The 18,239-nt window shown below is 39.4% G+C and overlaps 1 protein-coding gene across 1 annotated transcript in view; it reads right to left on the bottom strand.

The window, feature by feature from the left end:
- Positions 1-18,239, bottom strand: part of rspo2 (R-spondin 2) — a 53,080-nt gene that overhangs the window by 21,215 nt on the left and 13,626 nt on the right. Inside the window, exons 3-5 of the mRNA XM_033981733.2 lie at positions 12,690-12,878; positions 3,622-3,765; positions 2,783-2,971 (exon numbers count right to left, since the gene is read on the bottom strand). Coding sequence (XP_033837624.1) covers positions 2,783-2,971; positions 3,622-3,765; positions 12,690-12,878 — 522 coding nt within the window. The remainder of the gene's footprint in view (positions 1-2,782; positions 2,972-3,621; positions 3,766-12,689; positions 12,879-18,239) is intronic.

The following is an 18,239-nucleotide window of genomic DNA, read 5'->3' as shown; positions in this document are numbered from 1 at the left end:
AAGAGCCTAACAAAGCAGCTATAATTCTGTTATATCTTTAAATCAAAAGTCAGACAATCACACTTTCTGTTAAATGCTTGTGCCTAAAACACATGTTTTGAAGGTAATTTTAAGGTAAATGATGTGGACTTTAATACACTGAAAACAGAAAGAATGTAGTAGTAAGGACAAAAAACACTTCTGAGGCACTCGTTCTATCTTGAAACTCGATAGAAGGGTGTCTAGACTTAACTCCTATTGGGAAATAACTTCATAAATACATACACTTTTAGATATGGAATATATAATATATATAGAGAGCGTCTAAACGGTAGAGAATTCAATTTTTACTGCACTACTGAAATGGATATTTACACAGGATGAGAGCTTGCACCCACCACTGGCTCATAGCGGTTTTTACATTGAGTCTTGACGTGATCTCGGCTTTTCTTCCGCGGATCGTGTACGTTTTATTGAGGGATTAAATGAGTGACAGACACAGGGGAACAGCGTCCTTGTGTGTCTCAGATAAGCTTCGAGAAAAGGATCTGTTGATGACGTGAAATATAGAAATGCAAGCCACTGTGATCAGATAAGCATGTACCATAAATAGTGTGTACCTACATGCTGCTTCCTCTTATTTCCTGTCTACATTTAATCCACGGCATCTTTATGGTCTGCAGTTAAATAATCCACATATCAAACAAACGGTGTCTGGTGTCCACTGAGAAAGACTGGGAAAAATGGACATTTCAAACTGGCTTAAGTTCCCACAAGAGATCATTACATGTAATTCTGGACTATTTATGCCTCAACATTCAAAGTATAACTGTGAGTAAAAATCTATTTCATCCTATATAAATACATGTATATTCGTATATATGATACTCATATTTTTTATACCAGCTGATTCTAGTTTTTATTTCACTTCCTGGCTATTTTCTGTGTATGACTTAATAATATTTTTATTTACCAATGTCATTTATCTTGTGTAAATGTAATGTAAGCCTAACCAGGGTTTTTTCTTTGTTACATATTATAGCTTTTAAAAGGTTCTATCCCTCTTTGTGATCTCTGCTCTCGTGGGCTTATTCACCATTAAGTAATAATGTTTTACTGTTATTTGTTTTAACTTCTATATGTAGACAGAGACACACATGACTGTTGTTGTTTACTTGGTCCAAAAACTAAAAAAAAATTGAGAAAGAGAGCAGATCCACACAGCAGTTCTTTGAAGCTCCCAATTTATATTTTCATTACATGTGGTGTAACTGAAAATAAAAAATTGGAGCTTCAAACAACTGGTGTGTGGATCTACTTTCCTTCTCCTGGTTTAGCTCTACGCCACAACTTACTAAGCAAAAGCATTACTCCTTAGCTTTCTGGCTACTGTCCCAATTAACTTAAGCTCTAGCATACACTTCTACAGTGTATTTATTTGAACTGAGGAGTGTTGCATTTCACAGGCTTTGGCCAAGCACAGAATTTTGAAAGCAGTTCAGTGGTGGGGTATTAACAACACATGCCCAGTCTAAAATGTACCTTGTTTTAAATGGGCCACCACAGAAGTTCATGAGCCCAGAGAGTCCTAGATATGCAGTTTTACAGGACTGAGGCCACAGTACAAAACATTATGACATAGGGAAATATTCTATAGTTTAAAGTAATTCAGCCACATCACCGGGGAACTGTAGTTTTAATATAGATTGACAAGGGGAGTCTACCTTTGGTTTCTAAGGCAATGAGGGAAATGTTCCTGTTATGTGGTCAATTTCTCCAAATCCCATCGGTGGGTTGATGCTTAAGATAATTGCTGACAGTTACCATGCACAACAAGCCAAATTTTAATTAAAGAAAGTCATAAAAGTCAAAGTCATAAATAGGACACGTGGGGGTTGGAGAGGGGGAGTTTCAAGGAACTAAATGTGCCATACAATCACAGTTTCCAGCCCAGGCAGCACTAAGTGCCTCAGTAGCACTGTAATATGAGAAACTATCTGAGTTTATTTCAAGTTTATTTACTCTTTCACCACTTCTCTCAGCAATCTTCCAACTCAACACTTCAGGCCAAAAATGGAAAGAAAGTTAGGGAGTTGGATTCCTCTTTCTGCTAAACAATGTTGTATTTTTTAACAGGCTGAATGATATGTGCCACTGTAATTGCTTCCTTATTAGGTAAATTAAATATTTACACTCTGTCTATCCTAATCCAAAGTTTATGAGAGACATGAAAATGCATTAACAGAGACAATATTTATTTTAAAAGCACTGCAAAAAGGGCTGAAGCCCGCTCTCCAAATGCTGTGTTTGTACTGACTGGGGAGAATGGTTTATGTAAAAAATAGTTAGCGATGTCAACAATGAAAGAGGCTGCGTATTTAACTTCTCTTGTAGTAGCCTGATTTGAGACATGCGCAAAAAAAGAAAAATCTCTCAAAGTGACAGAAGAAAACACAAATGCCCATTGAGGAAACCTGAAGAATTCCACTGAGAACAGGAAGTGAGATGAGGAAAAATATAGCCCAGAAAAGAAACTGGCTAGAACAAGGCCACGGTGGAAAAATACAGATATTTCATGCTCTGAAACGCAGCGGTGCACCTCAAAAACACAGACATGAAGAAAAAAGGGCTGAGTGTAAGGTACATGAGTTACTTTAGACAGGTGGAAAGAGTTCCCCTGTGGGACGACCAGGCTGTTTTCTTTAATATGCACCGCGGCAGTGTAAACTTGAGAGTGAGAGTGGAGGGAGTTGAGAATGACATCCTTCTCTGTCACATAGTAAAGTGCTGTGGGAACATTTACCTCTTCTGCAGTGCCGCATGGCCATTTTGCAAATCCGGGACTCGGCGATGGTGGGACAGGGTATCGTGTCCTTGGGAGGTTTCTTTACAATGTGCCGTGTCCGTGTCTCCAGACCCCATTTGTACCCGCACGTTTTGTTTCTCCTGGTGCACGTTCCCCACTCGCTCCACTGGCCCACCTCACAGCCCTCTGCACAGAGACAAAAGTAAAACCTTTCAGAGGAAGAAAAAACAGGGTCAAGCTTTTATACAGAGTGAAGGAACTTTATTAGCATTCTGTAACCTCTTAGTGTGTGGCCTCTCCTTTTAATAGCAGTTCTAAATTCCCTTACCTTTGCATTAAAAAAACCCTCAACATTTGTATGGACATTTCAACAGGAGGTAAAGCAGTTGTCTCCTAAGGTTAGGAGTTCAAATATCACCTGGGCATGGGCGACATGCTATTCCTGATTTATGAAGGAGCTAGTTGGGATAGGATGCAAAGGAAAAATAGCTAAACCATAGATATTAATTCACATATTAATTTGAATATGAAATATGGACTAAGGTGATATAACAAAAAGATAATCACAATATTTTGCCTTATATTGATCAATGACAATTATTATTATATTAATTTCATGAACATAAAAAATACCTACTTTTAATCATTGCCATTAAACACACACACACACACACAAAAAATCAAATTCTCCAAATTGCCCAAACATCACTGACAGTTAGAAACAACTGAAACTAAAATCTAAAATTCAATCAACTGCGCAACCCTAAATGGAATAACACATCTAACACTCAGTGACTTTTAAAGTCCAGACTGTAAAAGAATAATGCTCGACTTACCTCCACACTCCATGGTGTCCTCGAGTGGGGCGAAACCCTCAGGGCACTTTTCGTAGCAGCGGGCTTTGTGCAGGTAAAAACCAGCTTTACACTTGGTGCAAAAGTCTTTACTGAAGCAGGACTCGCAGTTCTCTATCCTGCACCCTGGAGGAAGACAGACACATACATGAGACACTTGGGCCCTGTGCAGGCCTCTCATCTGGACTTGATCGAGAGCTGAGGGCTTTGTGGAATGGGCTTCTTGAAAGGATTATACCGTCTTTCCCACAGAGAGAGAAAAAACTGTCAATGCCTGGTTGTCTCTGGGACTGGAGTCTGTTTTACAGAGCTTGTTCTTACCTGACAGCCAGTTTTGTTCGTATTCCCTGATTCACGTTCTCAAAGTGAAAAAGAGATGAGAGAAGAATTAGTTCATGTTGACCTCTTTCAGCAGTTAGCTCTGCCTGTCTGGATGCAACACGTTATAGGGCATATGTTTTTAACTAATCATTTGCCGCAACAGGAAGAGTACATCCCGCCAGGAGTGTGGATAGTGCCAACAAAATCTTATCATTCCTCACTGCTCCATGTCTACTGCTTTCCATAACAGCAGAAATCGCAACGTGGATTGAGGTTATTTTGGCTGACGCTTCAAACAGACTGGATATTCAGTTTCAGTAGTGAGGTGATGGGGAGTGGGTGACAATAATTAAGGTTACAAACAAACAGTTAGACCAACAGTAAACACAACAGCACATGGACTGCATCCTCCCACGCCACACCCAGCTGCCACACATGACACAAAGCACCACTCGCAAAGAAAGGCAATGTGTCATCAAGCTCCTACTCTGCAAATAGCACGTCAGCCAGGGCCAAATTACACCAACCACACCAATGAGAGCGACGCGCGAGCCCACATGATTAGAAGGAACCTCCCGGAGCTGTCTAATTTATGACACTCCTCTGCAGTTCCCAATAGCGTTCCACAATGTGACCTGCAGCTACTGTCTCACATTACTAAGGCTATTGTCATTTCCTATACAGATTCTTGTAACATCCACGCATTAATGTCCTACGTATTTCAAGGTGCGTAAAGTTTGCCAGGCACATTTGTAATTGTGACAGAAGCTCAGGGTTGCTCTTTTATCTATGACCCTTGTTGAGCGCAGGGAAGGGAAGGTTCTCACAATCACACCCCTTATAATTACACCATCTCCAGCTAACCATCAGCAGGCCTCCTCCTCGACATTCCTCCAAAACAAGGGGGTCCCTGCCCACTGAAGTATGGCCTCTGCCCACTCACTTGGGTCTCATGCTTTAGTAGTCTAAACAAACTGTGGACACACACACAAGCACATACCAATCAGATGGGATTAGAGATAGAGTTCTCGTCACTTATAAGCTTCTGTAAATAGATGTTAAGTTACAAAAATCATTCTATTGATAGAAGACAGGTAAGGTACTAGTCCCACAGTTTGAGACCAACATGTAATAGTTGACTTCAGCTTATTTGTTTTGTTTTCCACTTTTGTGGAATGCATGAACTAAGGACTATAATTGATTTCTTGTAAATTCCTTTTGATGAAACTCAATCCTCAGATATAGTAGGCAAACTAATAAATCACTAAGCAAATTTGAAAGCATAACACTGTGTTTTAGCCTTCACACTTCCCAGGCCTGTCATCACCTGTGGGACTTTTAACTTCCATTCAAAAAAGAGAAAGAAAAAAGGAAAAAGCCAAGCACATCTGGCAGTACTCACAGGCTTGTTGTGCAATGAGTTATTGACAGTATATATGAAAATAAAGTACAGTATGAACTAAATACAGTTGGCATTTGGCAGCAGTAGTATCTGACTGACATTCGGGGATGAGTTTCATGTTAGGTGATGGCAGATGTTTCAGCAAATCTTGTTTTGCAAATAGCAGATAAGTAATAATGTCATGGCAAGACAGATGAGGTGAATGCCATATCAATGTGGCTCTGTGGGAGTTTAACTGCAGGGAGGCAAAACGAAGAGGTCAAGGGTCATCGGTGAAAATGGGTGGCTAGTAAGGGCTCACAATGACAGACACGTATCCATCTATTTAGTTATCAAGCAAAAGGCTATCTCGAACACCGCAGGCTATCAGAATGTTGTCAGTACTTGGTCAGGCCAAGTAGGAGGACAGGCAGCGTTCCAACCAAACAAGGGAAGAGGGTTCATTCTGCCGACTGGATTAACCTCTAGACCACCTTTAAAGTCTTCATGTAGGTGCCTCCGGAGACTAATGAGAAATAATGAGGTCATCAGATCCCATTGAAAGCCTGTCATTCCCGGAACTTGGACGCATTATCATCATTATCTCTGTCTGAGCTCCAGCTGTGACGTCCATAGCAAACACGAGTAAAAAAGGGTGAGGGTTGAGCTTCTGGAGCAATATCAAACAAGATTGGTTTCAAAATGTATTAAGACATTCAAAGATGTCGGCATATCACTGTTGCCACTTTGTTGGTGAAGTAAAGTTGAGAGATGAGTCACTGGGCATTGACTCTGACCTCGTGGTGCATTTTTGGCAGAGGAGATGCTCCCTCCGCTGTGGTCTGGATGCAAAATGCTTCTGTTTTATCACACACACTTAAACCGTCGTGTCAGCTTGGGTTTAACCTCAGCTGACAGTGCCATATCTAATCAGTCCATATGTTTACATTAATATTACAGCAGAACCGGACAGAATGGAACCAAAATGATATGTGCCGTCTTGTTCTATGGATATTAAATTATTCAGATAAATATTTGGTAAAACCCAAAATATAAATGCATTTGTATTCATCTGCCATAGTTGTTTTTGCTTTAGTAGTGTTGTAATTACACAAAACATAATAATTTAAAAGTGTGGTATTGTTCTAACAAGATAAGGACAGATACATTTATAAGGTCAGATACATACATACATATATACACACACACACATATATATATATATATATATATATATATATATATATATATATATATATATATATATATATATATATATATATATATATATATATATATATAAACTATTATTACTGAAGATTAACTCACTCACAAAATATTTCACAGACAATACAGTGAATCTCATGACTACCCACTCCTGTGTTATCTAAGTTGGATATAGGTTGATGAACCACTATACCGAGCACCAGGAGAGTGAGTCTGATGTTGCGCATGTCATAAAAAGGCCTGGCAGTGTGTGAAGGAAAACAAGGCTTCTTTTTTCCATTCTTAGGCTCCAGGCTGAGTGCAGAGCAGCTCTGACCCGCTCCTGAGGCCCCCGCTTTGGCTGACATGGAGAAGGCTGTGCTCACTGCCACCCAGCCATGTCATGTGGAACTGCAGATGGCAGGAGTTCATGGCATGGGCCACAGCTGCCATGTTCTTCCCTAGTGCTGTCCATACTGTTTTTCCACATGGATGCTCCTATTCCACACCAGCGCAGCCAAGGTGAAGGCCGGGCTTGTTCCTGTCAATCAGCGGGCCGCCAGGTCCGATACGGTACGGCAGCAGTGTCAGCACACCCGCTCTAACTCTTCACTCCATGGAAATTCTCTGATCTTTGGTATTCCTACCTGGTCCAGAGTGCACATAAACATCTCCTACTTAGAACCTGGGTCACGAACAGACAGGCTTTCCACTTACACTTGGGTATGCTATATACTATACTTTAAAAATAAAGGTAACTGGAATCAGGATTATGATGGAATTTGATGAAATATGATTCTATTTAGTTTCAATTTTGAAATTGCACTTTTATTTAGCATTGGCTACAGACAACAGCGATGTTGTATTTGTGCATTATGTGAACAATAAAACCTGCTCCTTACGTTCTGAACCATGGAACGGACAGCTTGGTTTGGTAGTGTATTGTGTGGCAAATTTGAATGTGCGGTTACTAAAGCTGCGATGATTAAAAGTCCCACTGAAAAGTATAAAGGCCAAAAGCAACTGGACATTTTTGTTGGTTAAAGTGTGCAATGGAAATACCCGCAAGAGTGCAAATGTGAGAGCTTGAATGAACCAGAAACAGAGAGGAGAGAAAGTCACCAGCGCTGCCAACTATGGGCTGGTAGTTCCTTGCAGTGCCCCGTTTGCATGATGCCAACAACATGTGGCTTCTATCCAACTCAAACCCAAGCACGGTCCCATGTTGCTCTTTAAAAACTAAACGATCCTGGAGGAAGGTGAAGCTAATTTATTTTTTACTTCCAGGCCTAATTTGATGTGACAAAGTTGCTAGAAATACAACAATGGGACGTAGTAACATATTTCCCTTAGTACGAGAAAAGCAGTAAAAAGTAAATTTGAGCTGGCAAGCCACAGAAATGACCTCTGACAGTGGAATCTCTGGTGGCACATAAAGCAGTAATGTAGAACCTTAACTTCCAGGATATTGGTAATCTTGTGCCTTGATCGTACCGGTTGGCAAACAGTGAGTGGTTTCAATGTGTTATAAAGAATGTGGTTCAGAGGGGTAAAGGCAGCTGGGTATGTGGCTTAGCTGGTCATGTTGTTGGGACAGGGGGGCCTCACTGGGGGGTCTGTGATGCACCCTGAGGGAAGAAGCTTGAGAACACTGCCCTGCTCTCATGCTGACCCTCTCAACATAGCGCTGCCTAAAGACAACTTAGACAGAGGCTTTAGCAAGTAGCTATTTCATCTGGGGAGCTTGCTTGTGTAGTGATATGATGGAATGGTAGATACAGTATTCTAACATGAAAAAGTTAAACTATTTCAGGTGTAGACAGCCATTGACGTTTAGTCCTGAAGTAAAAGTTGAATTTCCAATCTGTTTCAAACCAAAACCAGCTTTCTCTAATTAACAAAATGATGTAGATTATCCTTTCAAATAAAGACTAAAGACTAAACTAAAACTACAGTTACATGCAATTGTTCTCCACAGCCCAACAAGACTTCTGCACAGTACTGGATGTTATAGGCTATTATAAAATGTGACTTGAGAGAAGATGCCTATGCTGCATTCACACACATTTGGCCCTACATGAAGCACTGCTCTGTGTAACTATTGCCACAAATCTTCCACAGACTAGACACCCACTGACAGTAGTGTGGGGCCTCTATGGGCGGCTGATAAGACTACTGTGTTGCATATAGAAGTTTATGGGTATAAATGCAAGCATCAGCTGTCATAAAATAGTGAAATAAGTATATAATGTATAGACAGGAAACCATTATGCAACAATAGGGCAAAGTTCTACTCCCTTACAGTCACTGAATAGCTCCTGGGAAAGACAGAGGGGTTGTGTGGAGGGCCTCTTTGGAATCCAGCTCGAGTCACGCTGTAAATGGGCTTCCAGTTATTCCAGTAGTTACGTTATGTTTCGGAAAAGTATAGTTCCCATTGTTTTTGGCCTAAATTAGAGTGTTATTTTCTCGGCAGCTCAGGGAAAACCCCCTCAGAGAACACTGCCTTAAATTTAAAATTCATTATGTGTGCCACTGCTTCATAGTAAAACCAACCAAGGAAACGGCCAGTTGCACAATGGATTAAGAACAAATTGAGCTTAAAGTTGTTGTCTAAGATTTATTTATTCAATTCTCACTTTACCCACTGACCTGTGGGTCAATGGCTGGACAAATTTTAGTCAATTGCAGCTTCTTGAAACTTCAAAACTGTATGGGTTGTCCCACTGGTTATTTGGCAATTTTGGCATAATAGCTAAAATTTTTATACAGTGTACATTATTAGCAATGCTTGGGTCTGATCCAGAAGGAAGAAAGCCTTCAACTGGAGTTTTCATGGATGTTGTTATGCTTATATTGTGTGCTTTAGAAATATAAAATTTGGCAGTTTGGTTTTCTTTGCTTTTTGGGTAGCAGAGCTAGCAGGGAAGTATTTTAGGCTGCTTCAACTATTGAAAAAAAAATATTTTGAGGCAGCAGTGCACAAAACAACAAAACAGAAACGCTGTTTCAAAGTTGACTGCTGAATGCATAAGCCGTTTGCTTGTCTTGCTCTTGTTTTCTTTTACCAGGGGAGTCCTCAGAAATTCTTGAATGAGATAAGATCACACAGACAAACTCCAGTGTAATAACAAGCAGCTGCTCTTGAAGTGATTTCAGAGACCGTGTTTAAAAAGCTCATGATAACAGAGATGTAAGGCCACAGACTCAGCCAGCAGCACAAGACAGCTACTACTACAACAATAAGTTGCTGTTGTCAATCTGTACGGACAGATCTGATAATTAGGATCCAAGTGAAAAGCTTTTTGTAAGTCGGAAATGACATGCAGCACACAGCGACCAATAAGGGTCAAATAGGAAACTGGATTAGAAAAGTAAGATCACATCAAAGCTGGGCCCACTCTGAGATGTGATGCTTTGTGACAATACAAGATGTTGTTCTTTGAGCAGTTTGTACGGTAAGGGACTCAGATTAACTGGCCACACATCAGCACTGGTTACAGTCAAAAGTGGCCCAGTGCGGGAAACAGTGGTTAGCAAAGAAAAGTTTAAGACTTTGTCATAGAACAAGATGGCTTTCTCCTCCAATTTTCTTACAGTTGGAAAAATTGGGTGAAATTAATGTGGCTTTTCAGAATCGCCCTCTGTTGTGGAGATATGTTTCTGTTGGGGGATACTCAACTTAATCCTGAATAAGTCACAATTTGGGTTGCTCTGACTAAAGTCAATTAGAGTCATTCTTTTCTGTCCACTTGTTCCCATTAAAAGAGAAAGCTAGAGCCAATTCCACCAACTATGGGCCTTAAAACAAGATGGTTGCAAAGCTGATATACTGATGTACTACAATTTACTGCATGCAACTACCAAGGGTGAACTTATGTATAAAAACAAATAATTGGTTTCCTTAATATAAACAATAAATACTTTAATTGTTGCAATTTAATAAAAATAAAAAATAAAAATGTATTCCTTCTGAACCCTGCTCCAAACCACATGCTTTTACAGGCAGATTACATCACTGATGATTAGAAATTCGAAATGATTGGAATCTATATCTTGATTAAAATTTGAATAATTGTACAGCCCGCTCCATGCTTTGCTAATCTCTCTTCCTCTGTGCATTCAAATTAGATTTTAATTTTTTAAAACAGTTTTGTATTTACAGATAGCAACAAATTAATTGCATGTGTTGAAATCTACTTACAACGCAAGAGCTTCCTGCTAAATGGACGTCAACAATAATGATTTCCAATAACATGCTTTTCATTTGAATAATCCAAAAGATCCGGAGGATGCATTTTCATAGTGATTGGGTAAGCACAAAGCATGTTTTTCCTCCCCTTGTTCTTTGTGTTCACACTGTTCAGCCGTAAGGTTCGAAGGGGCTCCTCTGAGGTTTGATTTGAGTTTCTTTGTCAGAAGTTTGGCTCTGAGAACTACATGGGTTCAAGTTCTTAGCTGTATTCATATGAAGCATTGGGCCAACACCTCAGGCTCTGTGTAAATTTACCAATGTGTCTTTTTCATTCAGGATCTATGGTCAAAATATGTTTAATGCATAACATTAAGGGGTATTTTCATGTCATCTTCTGTGCACTATACACACAATTAATAAGTTAAATCAACATCAACATTAGGGCCCCTAAATAATGTAATAATTATCTTGGCAACAACATTTCCTGAATTTTGTGTATAGATGCAGAGCTAAAATTTTAGCAACACATGTACCATGTTAAAGCTGAACCTGTGAACAATTCAAATAATAGTATTGCATTTTATTATTTTTGATATAAACTTAAAACCTAAACAGGGGCTGGTTTTACTCACATTATGAGAGTGCAGCATTATTATGTATTTTTAAATAATTAATTTACTGATTAGACTTTTTTCCCAATATTGATGTTATTTCTTAGTCCAAAATAACTAATTAATTTCTCATTCACATATAACATATATTTAATTTGACTAACACAACAATTGCTGCATCAGGTTAATAGTCCAGTTAACAGTAAATGTATTACACACATTCTAATCATCAAGCTGCATGGCGTGCTCAGGGTTGAATTTACAGATTTTTAGTGGATGTCCCACTAGCCTAAAGTAAAAAAAAAAAAAGTACCAGGGAATTACATTGTCTAGTGAGAGTCTCAATCCTCAAGGCCAGTAGACACTTTACAAAGTGCGCCTCATGTTCTAATACTAACACTGTACATATTCATATGATATAGTATGGCATGGATAAAGAGGGCTTGGGTTTACATGTCAGCCTTAATGTGAGGAGACAAATCTCTGGAGCTGGGTTGGCTTTAGTCTTTTTGTGCATCTTGGTTGAATTTCCTCCCGGATTTCATGCTTTCAGAAACACTCGTATAACGATGGGATGTTTAGTAACGCAGGTGTAAGGAGAAATAAGAACCAGGGCTCTCCCTAGCTGTTAAACAATCCCAGGAGACACAAGACTACAGCCTTAACTGCTTTTCATCCACCTGTGAACAGACGAGCCGTTCAAATTGTGAAGTATGTGTGTCTGCTTTGGATAATTGACAATAAATCAAGTGTTGTGGGAAAGAGGCAGAGCTGATGGATCGTGAATGTGTGTCTGGGGATGATGAGGTGCTAAGAGGGAGGTGCTGAGAGGGTGAAAGCCATGGGTGTCAGCAGAATTTTGCAAAATATTCTTTTACAAAACAGATTTTACAGTATTTTTAGCACTGTAAATTTGACTTCAATTGAATATTATGAGACTTGAGACAGGTTTTGTGCAATCAACAAAGCTGATGAATTGAATCAATTTGTTAAGAAATGATTTTAAAATATTCTGAGATACAAAAATTGTAAGGCAAACACGAATGGTTTAAATTGAAATTGTTGTCTGAAAACAAAATGTTGAAATGCACATTAATATCCTGTATTGTTCCTGTGAGGAAATTTGTGTCTGCATTTGATGAATCAAATGGTATATGGGCAGTATTAGTAGTTGGTACCCATCAGATCTGGGTCAGGATCATGGGACTTTTGCAGTGAAATTTAAATAATAACCATTGTGTATCCATGCTATTGAAGAGAATTATTATTTTAATTTCATGGACAATCACATGAGATGTCTGAGGCATAAATACATGAATATGTAACTGTGACTTACTGGAGCACATGTTGACGTCTGGGCTCCTCATGCCATAGTACCCGGCTGGACAGTGTTGCAGACACTCCCCATACTGCCTCATCCTCTCACGGTGCAGGAACAGGAAGAGTTTGGGCTGGCAGTTTACACAGCCGTTGTCTCTGGAGCACACCGAGCAGCCTTTACAGATTGGATACGCTCCATAGCTCGCTGTAAAAAATTACAAGAGAAGAGAAGACACAGGAAGAATGAGCATAAAGTCGGCAAAACAAATGAACTTTTTAAATTATGTCATTGTAGTTGGAAAGGAACATCTCCTCAGGGGTTAACTATGTTTACTTTTATCATTTCAACATGAACCATATGAGAATGTTAAGACATTTTCTGTATGCCGCTGTGGCATAGTTTAAATTGAAACATCTTCTAACTGTTTAGTGAGTGTATATGTATGTATTATTACATGCTTCTACAGTCTCTAATAAACCAGTGAGTTTATTTTAACTAAACCTTGAAGTGCCATTGTCAATATTGATATAATATTGGTGAAACAATGCATGTGCTTCACTCACAAAGCATAGAGGTAACTCGATGTGACAGCCCTAACTGTTGGTAGTCATCACAGCACACAATGAGAACAATGACCAATAATAGATACATCAGTGGGTCGTAAATATGTCTAATTCAACAATTTGTCATTCACACAAACTCTGGTTATCCTCTCAGCGTCCTACTATTGATTGGTTTTGATTGTGAATATTGCGTTAAATCTGGCCAGATATGTCCTCTTGAATGATAATACAGCTGACAAAAGCACCCAAACCACATTGGCTAAAACCCAGCCTTATGTTGGTGAACACAAAGACACCAGTAAAATACTTTTCCCTCCAATAAGTGATTTTTCAGTGAATGCATCAGGTCCTGCTTGTAGGAAAATGTCCTTGGGCAAAGCCGATCTCTGAATAAAAGACGCTTGACTTGATGTAAGCCAAGTCTAGAATATCATGCAGGGAACAGCGACCCACCGCAATGCTTCATACACAGGGTGTATCTAAATGGACAAACCCAGAGAGACAGAGTCTGCATTACTGGCTATGGATTCGCATATTAGGTTTCTCTGAACAGATTCACCAAGACAAAAGTGAGCTCTAAGTGGGCCTGGTGCAGGCATCAGTCTGGAATCCTGTGAAGATCAGTCAGCAAATGTCATTGGACACATCACTTGTGCATGTCTTTTGTAAGAGAGCAAGCAAGAAGAGACTTAACCACAACTTTTTGTCCCTGCCAAACATATACTATAATCTACAAGGATGTCTGTCCAGGTGAATGCTAAATTGAATGCTGATGACAAGGTGTCTCCCATCACTCAGAGTAAACAGGTCTACAATGAAAAGACATTGATTATAGCTCAGAAGAGATACATTGCAACATACACATTAAAACAATGTACAGTTATTTCTATGGGCTACTTCCAAGAAACTAAAACTAACAATTGTTCTTTCTCTTATTCCATTTAGGGGTTGTGGGACAGGAACTAGATGAGGCTTAATAGGTATGAGCAACACCCTGGACGATCACGTTAATTGCAGCTTGTTCACTTGCAAAAAGTTACTGGGAACCTAAAGATTCACCTGCTACTATGGCAGCTAAACAGCCCTAAAACCAGCTTGTTACACCCAGGGATTGTCATTGCAGGAACAGCTACTAACTTTACCCACCTGAACAAACTTAAAACATACTTGCAAAACCATCTAATCTCGCATTTTTTTGTGTCAGTCCTCCCACTGAGTTAAACTACACCACGACATAAGACCAAACCTCACAACTTAACCATATATATCTGTAGTATATACAGACTCGGTGTGTTTATGGCAAACTGACATTCACATTAACGTGGTCCCATTCACTCCCTGCACTCTGGCCCGAATGGAACACAACACTGACAGAAAGAGAAAGCCAAGTTGGCAAATATAAAAGAGCTATAAGCCTGGACAGCTTATTCCTCCAACCGATCTGAACTGGAGTGACTCTATATGTGCCTTACTAATTAACAGTATGCTGACAATAATAACAATATTAAAAATGAATCAAGTTTGTGGTTTTTGCAGCTCACTGATGTCTCAGTCAGCAAGGACATTATAATCACAGAAAAGCCCTTTTTTAGGAGTCTGGTTTAAATGTCTTGGATAATCTTTGTTGTCCAACATTTGTTTTGCCAGTTGCTAATCTCACCATGAACAGTGATTGAGGATAACATAATCACACGCTGTTTGAACGCGGCAGATCCCACATCCTGGAATCAGCGACTGGGAAAGTGGAGTGGAAGCAAGAGGCTGCTTATGGTGGAAGGGAGAAGGCAGTGCAGATCGGAGGAGATTAACTTATGTGTGTCTGTGGAAAGGTTTGGAAGTTCAGGCCACAGGTATGTCAGGAAAGAGGCCACAATTCACTGGAGCGCCGACCAGCTCACAAACCAAGACGACACAGGCAGCACAATGTCTTATGCGTTAGATCAATCTGTCAGTGGCCAGCAGGTTTGAGCCACTCTTAAAGAAAACACTTGGTCATATGGAATGGAAAATTAAATCTACAAGAGCTCTAGAAATAAGCACTTGAAGGAGACCAGATTTATATGCACAATATTGTTAAGTAGTTACTCTTGATAATAACTAAACATTAATAAACCTTAATAAAGTTCAAAAAGTCTTTCTTCATACATTTTATTATAAAGTGTTACCTGTCAAAGTCTAAACATAATTGCAGCATACTTTCATTTTATATGGACTTTTTCATGTGGACTTTTTCGTGTGTAGTTTTTGGCTTCTTGGCCCACATCTGTCTATGCATCATTCCAGCTCAACCTAATTTTGTATGAAGTTTTCTCTCAACAACATCTGTATGTTTATAAGGTTGCATAGACCATCTTACTTTGCATGCCGTTCCCATAAATTAGGTTTTGACACATGCTTCTGAACCCACAAAACTGACATGTGACGCCCCATCTCCTCCACTGTTCAAACTGAAACTAAAGTGACACAGATGGGGATGAAAGCCACACATTAAGTGCTCACGGTGAAATATCATGAATATAAACTTAAGTATGCGTATGTTTCAAAACACAAGAAGGAAGGCACATTGAAACAGTCAGTTCACACGATGGACCAGTCGCGTTTACAGTTACAACCGCAGAATACATAGAGCGAGGAACAACACAAATCCGCACTTCCCACTTCTGACAAGCCTGCAGCACTGACAAAAGCAAGGGTCCATCTGAATGTGTCTGTAGTTTGCTCAGGCACAGTCCTAAAGTATAACTCCCTGTGTCACTTGGACCCAAATCCATCGCAGCTCTCTCAAAGAAACAGTCAAGAGATCTTATCATTATTTTCCTCTTCACTCATCAACAATATATGTGACATAAGAGGGGAAGGGTGGAGTGGTATAGTCAACCTAGACTCCTTCTGGTCTTGACCCAACCACCAACTTCTGAACAGGCAGATTAACCAATGCAGGAAATGAATGGTTCATAACTAAAACAAATATGGTGGTTTAAACAAGGAGATATTGCTTTCACTGATGACAATTGTAATGCCAATTTATTCTTAGATACAAAAAACATTGGACATGATTAAGTTGTTTATGTTTTCATTTGATGTTTTAGTTTACAAGGCGATTAACCAATCATAAAGCAGAATGAGTCTCTCATTTTAGAGAACTGAAACTGTTTGTTTGAAAGGGCTCTTTGATCTCAGTCATCACTAACTTAAGCCCAACACCTGCAGCCAATCATGAATCAGTGCCAGTGCAGCCTCTGCAGCTCAGTGGTGGGGTTCTGAAGGTTTTGAGCTTGAAACATGGCCTGTCCATATACTGAGAATGAGAAATGAGAATGAAAAAAACCTGTGTCCAGGTTAAGTCACAAGAGACCCATGTTCTTTTAAAAGCTTACAGCACAGGCTATATACAGTTCCTTTAAGCTATATAGTACCACGCATTAATATACATTCTTTGCAAATAATGACATACTTTACAGTACTGCAATTAACTCTTGTTTTAATAGGAATAGGCTCAGTTAAATCTAATTTTAGCATGAGTGTTCTCAGGTAATGTTTATGGGTCCAAAGTAAGTGTGACTGACTACATTGAGTATTGCCAAACCTCAGTATAGAGGGGCTCCTCCCATGGCCCACGGACTTCCTGCCTTCCCCTCACCTACTGCTCACCGTGAAATCATTGACGTCGACTCGCTCCAGTGCAATGCAACCCAAAACCCTAACAAGGCAAATTGCAGATAATTTTTGTGTGTCTTTAAAAGCTGCAAACTTAACATCGAGAACAAGACAGTTTTACATAAGGTTTTATTCAAGTTGGCCGCTGGTCACTGCTGAAAAGTGATACCTCTTTACAAATGTTTGCGTCTTCAAAACTGACATTTTTATTAAAATGTAGTAAAGACTTGAGTACAAATGGCCATGTGGCGTGCCTATATATAAAGATTAAGAACTTAAAGGAGACATATTATGCATAATCAACGTTAATAGCTTTTAACCATGTTATAATTGTTTATGTTCTCATGAACACTCTCAAAGTTGTATTTAAGGGATTCATGCATGTCTTTATACTCAATAAATCAAGATGCCATTGCTACAAAAAAAAAAAAGAAAAAAAAATGTTGATGAAGTTCTTATTTCCTCTTTTATTAAGAGCCAAAACAATCCCATAATGAAATATATTTCAGCAGCTAAGTCTGAGTTAATACTCTCACAGATTTGTTTTACTCTTGTTAATCACACAATCAACTACTGTGCAGCCACTAATTGAATTACACCTACTTCAAATAAAGCAGAAGCAAATGGAGGGAAAATTAATGTTTTTATTTGAAGCAGAAACAGATTTGCGTGGATATTTCTAACTCACTTAGGCTAACAATAGAGCCTTTTGTAGATAACGCTAACAACTGTCACTAATCAGACTGCCCAGTTCAAGTTTGACAATCTCACTCGATAAGTACGATTGTCTTCAGTGTAATACAAGTATTAAATGTGCAGTCACAGGCTCATGTAGAAAATATTGTTTTAGCTGTTAATATAGAAATCATCTGAAAATGCACTGGACATATCACAGCATGCAGGACTAAATTTTCAACAATGCCAAACAAAGCCTTAAACACAAGTGTTTCCATCGTCACATTTTTCCAAGTGCCCATGGTATGTAAATCTAATAACGCTGTCTGTGAATGCACCCAACCGCCAGTCACTCTCACCATTGTAGAGAAGGGCATATACAGTACACACTTTTCTCACTATGCCACTGTATATAACTGTTATATAGAGAGGAGAGCTGACACATTCTTATGACATTTACCATTTGAGGATGTTAGGTTTGCAGCCAGCAGCTTGATGGAGGCTGGGACCAGACCATAATAAGCAAACCACTGAACAGTCTGGGTTTGTGCTGCTCCGAAAGCCAAGCCTAAAAGTGTCAACCCTCGCACCCAGAGTTCACCAACCGCCTGGCCCCAAGACAGCACTACATGGTCCGAGCTTGTTAAAGACTGGTAGACGGAAAAATGAC

This window comes from Periophthalmus magnuspinnatus, chromosome 16 (genome assembly GCF_009829125.3).
Source record: "Periophthalmus magnuspinnatus isolate fPerMag1 chromosome 16, fPerMag1.2.pri, whole genome shotgun sequence".
Lineage (NCBI taxonomy): Eukaryota > Metazoa > Chordata > Actinopteri > Gobiiformes > Gobiidae > Periophthalmus > Periophthalmus magnuspinnatus.
The sequence above is the reverse complement of the archived record's forward strand: the minus strand, read 5'-3'. Positions and strand labels throughout refer to the sequence as shown.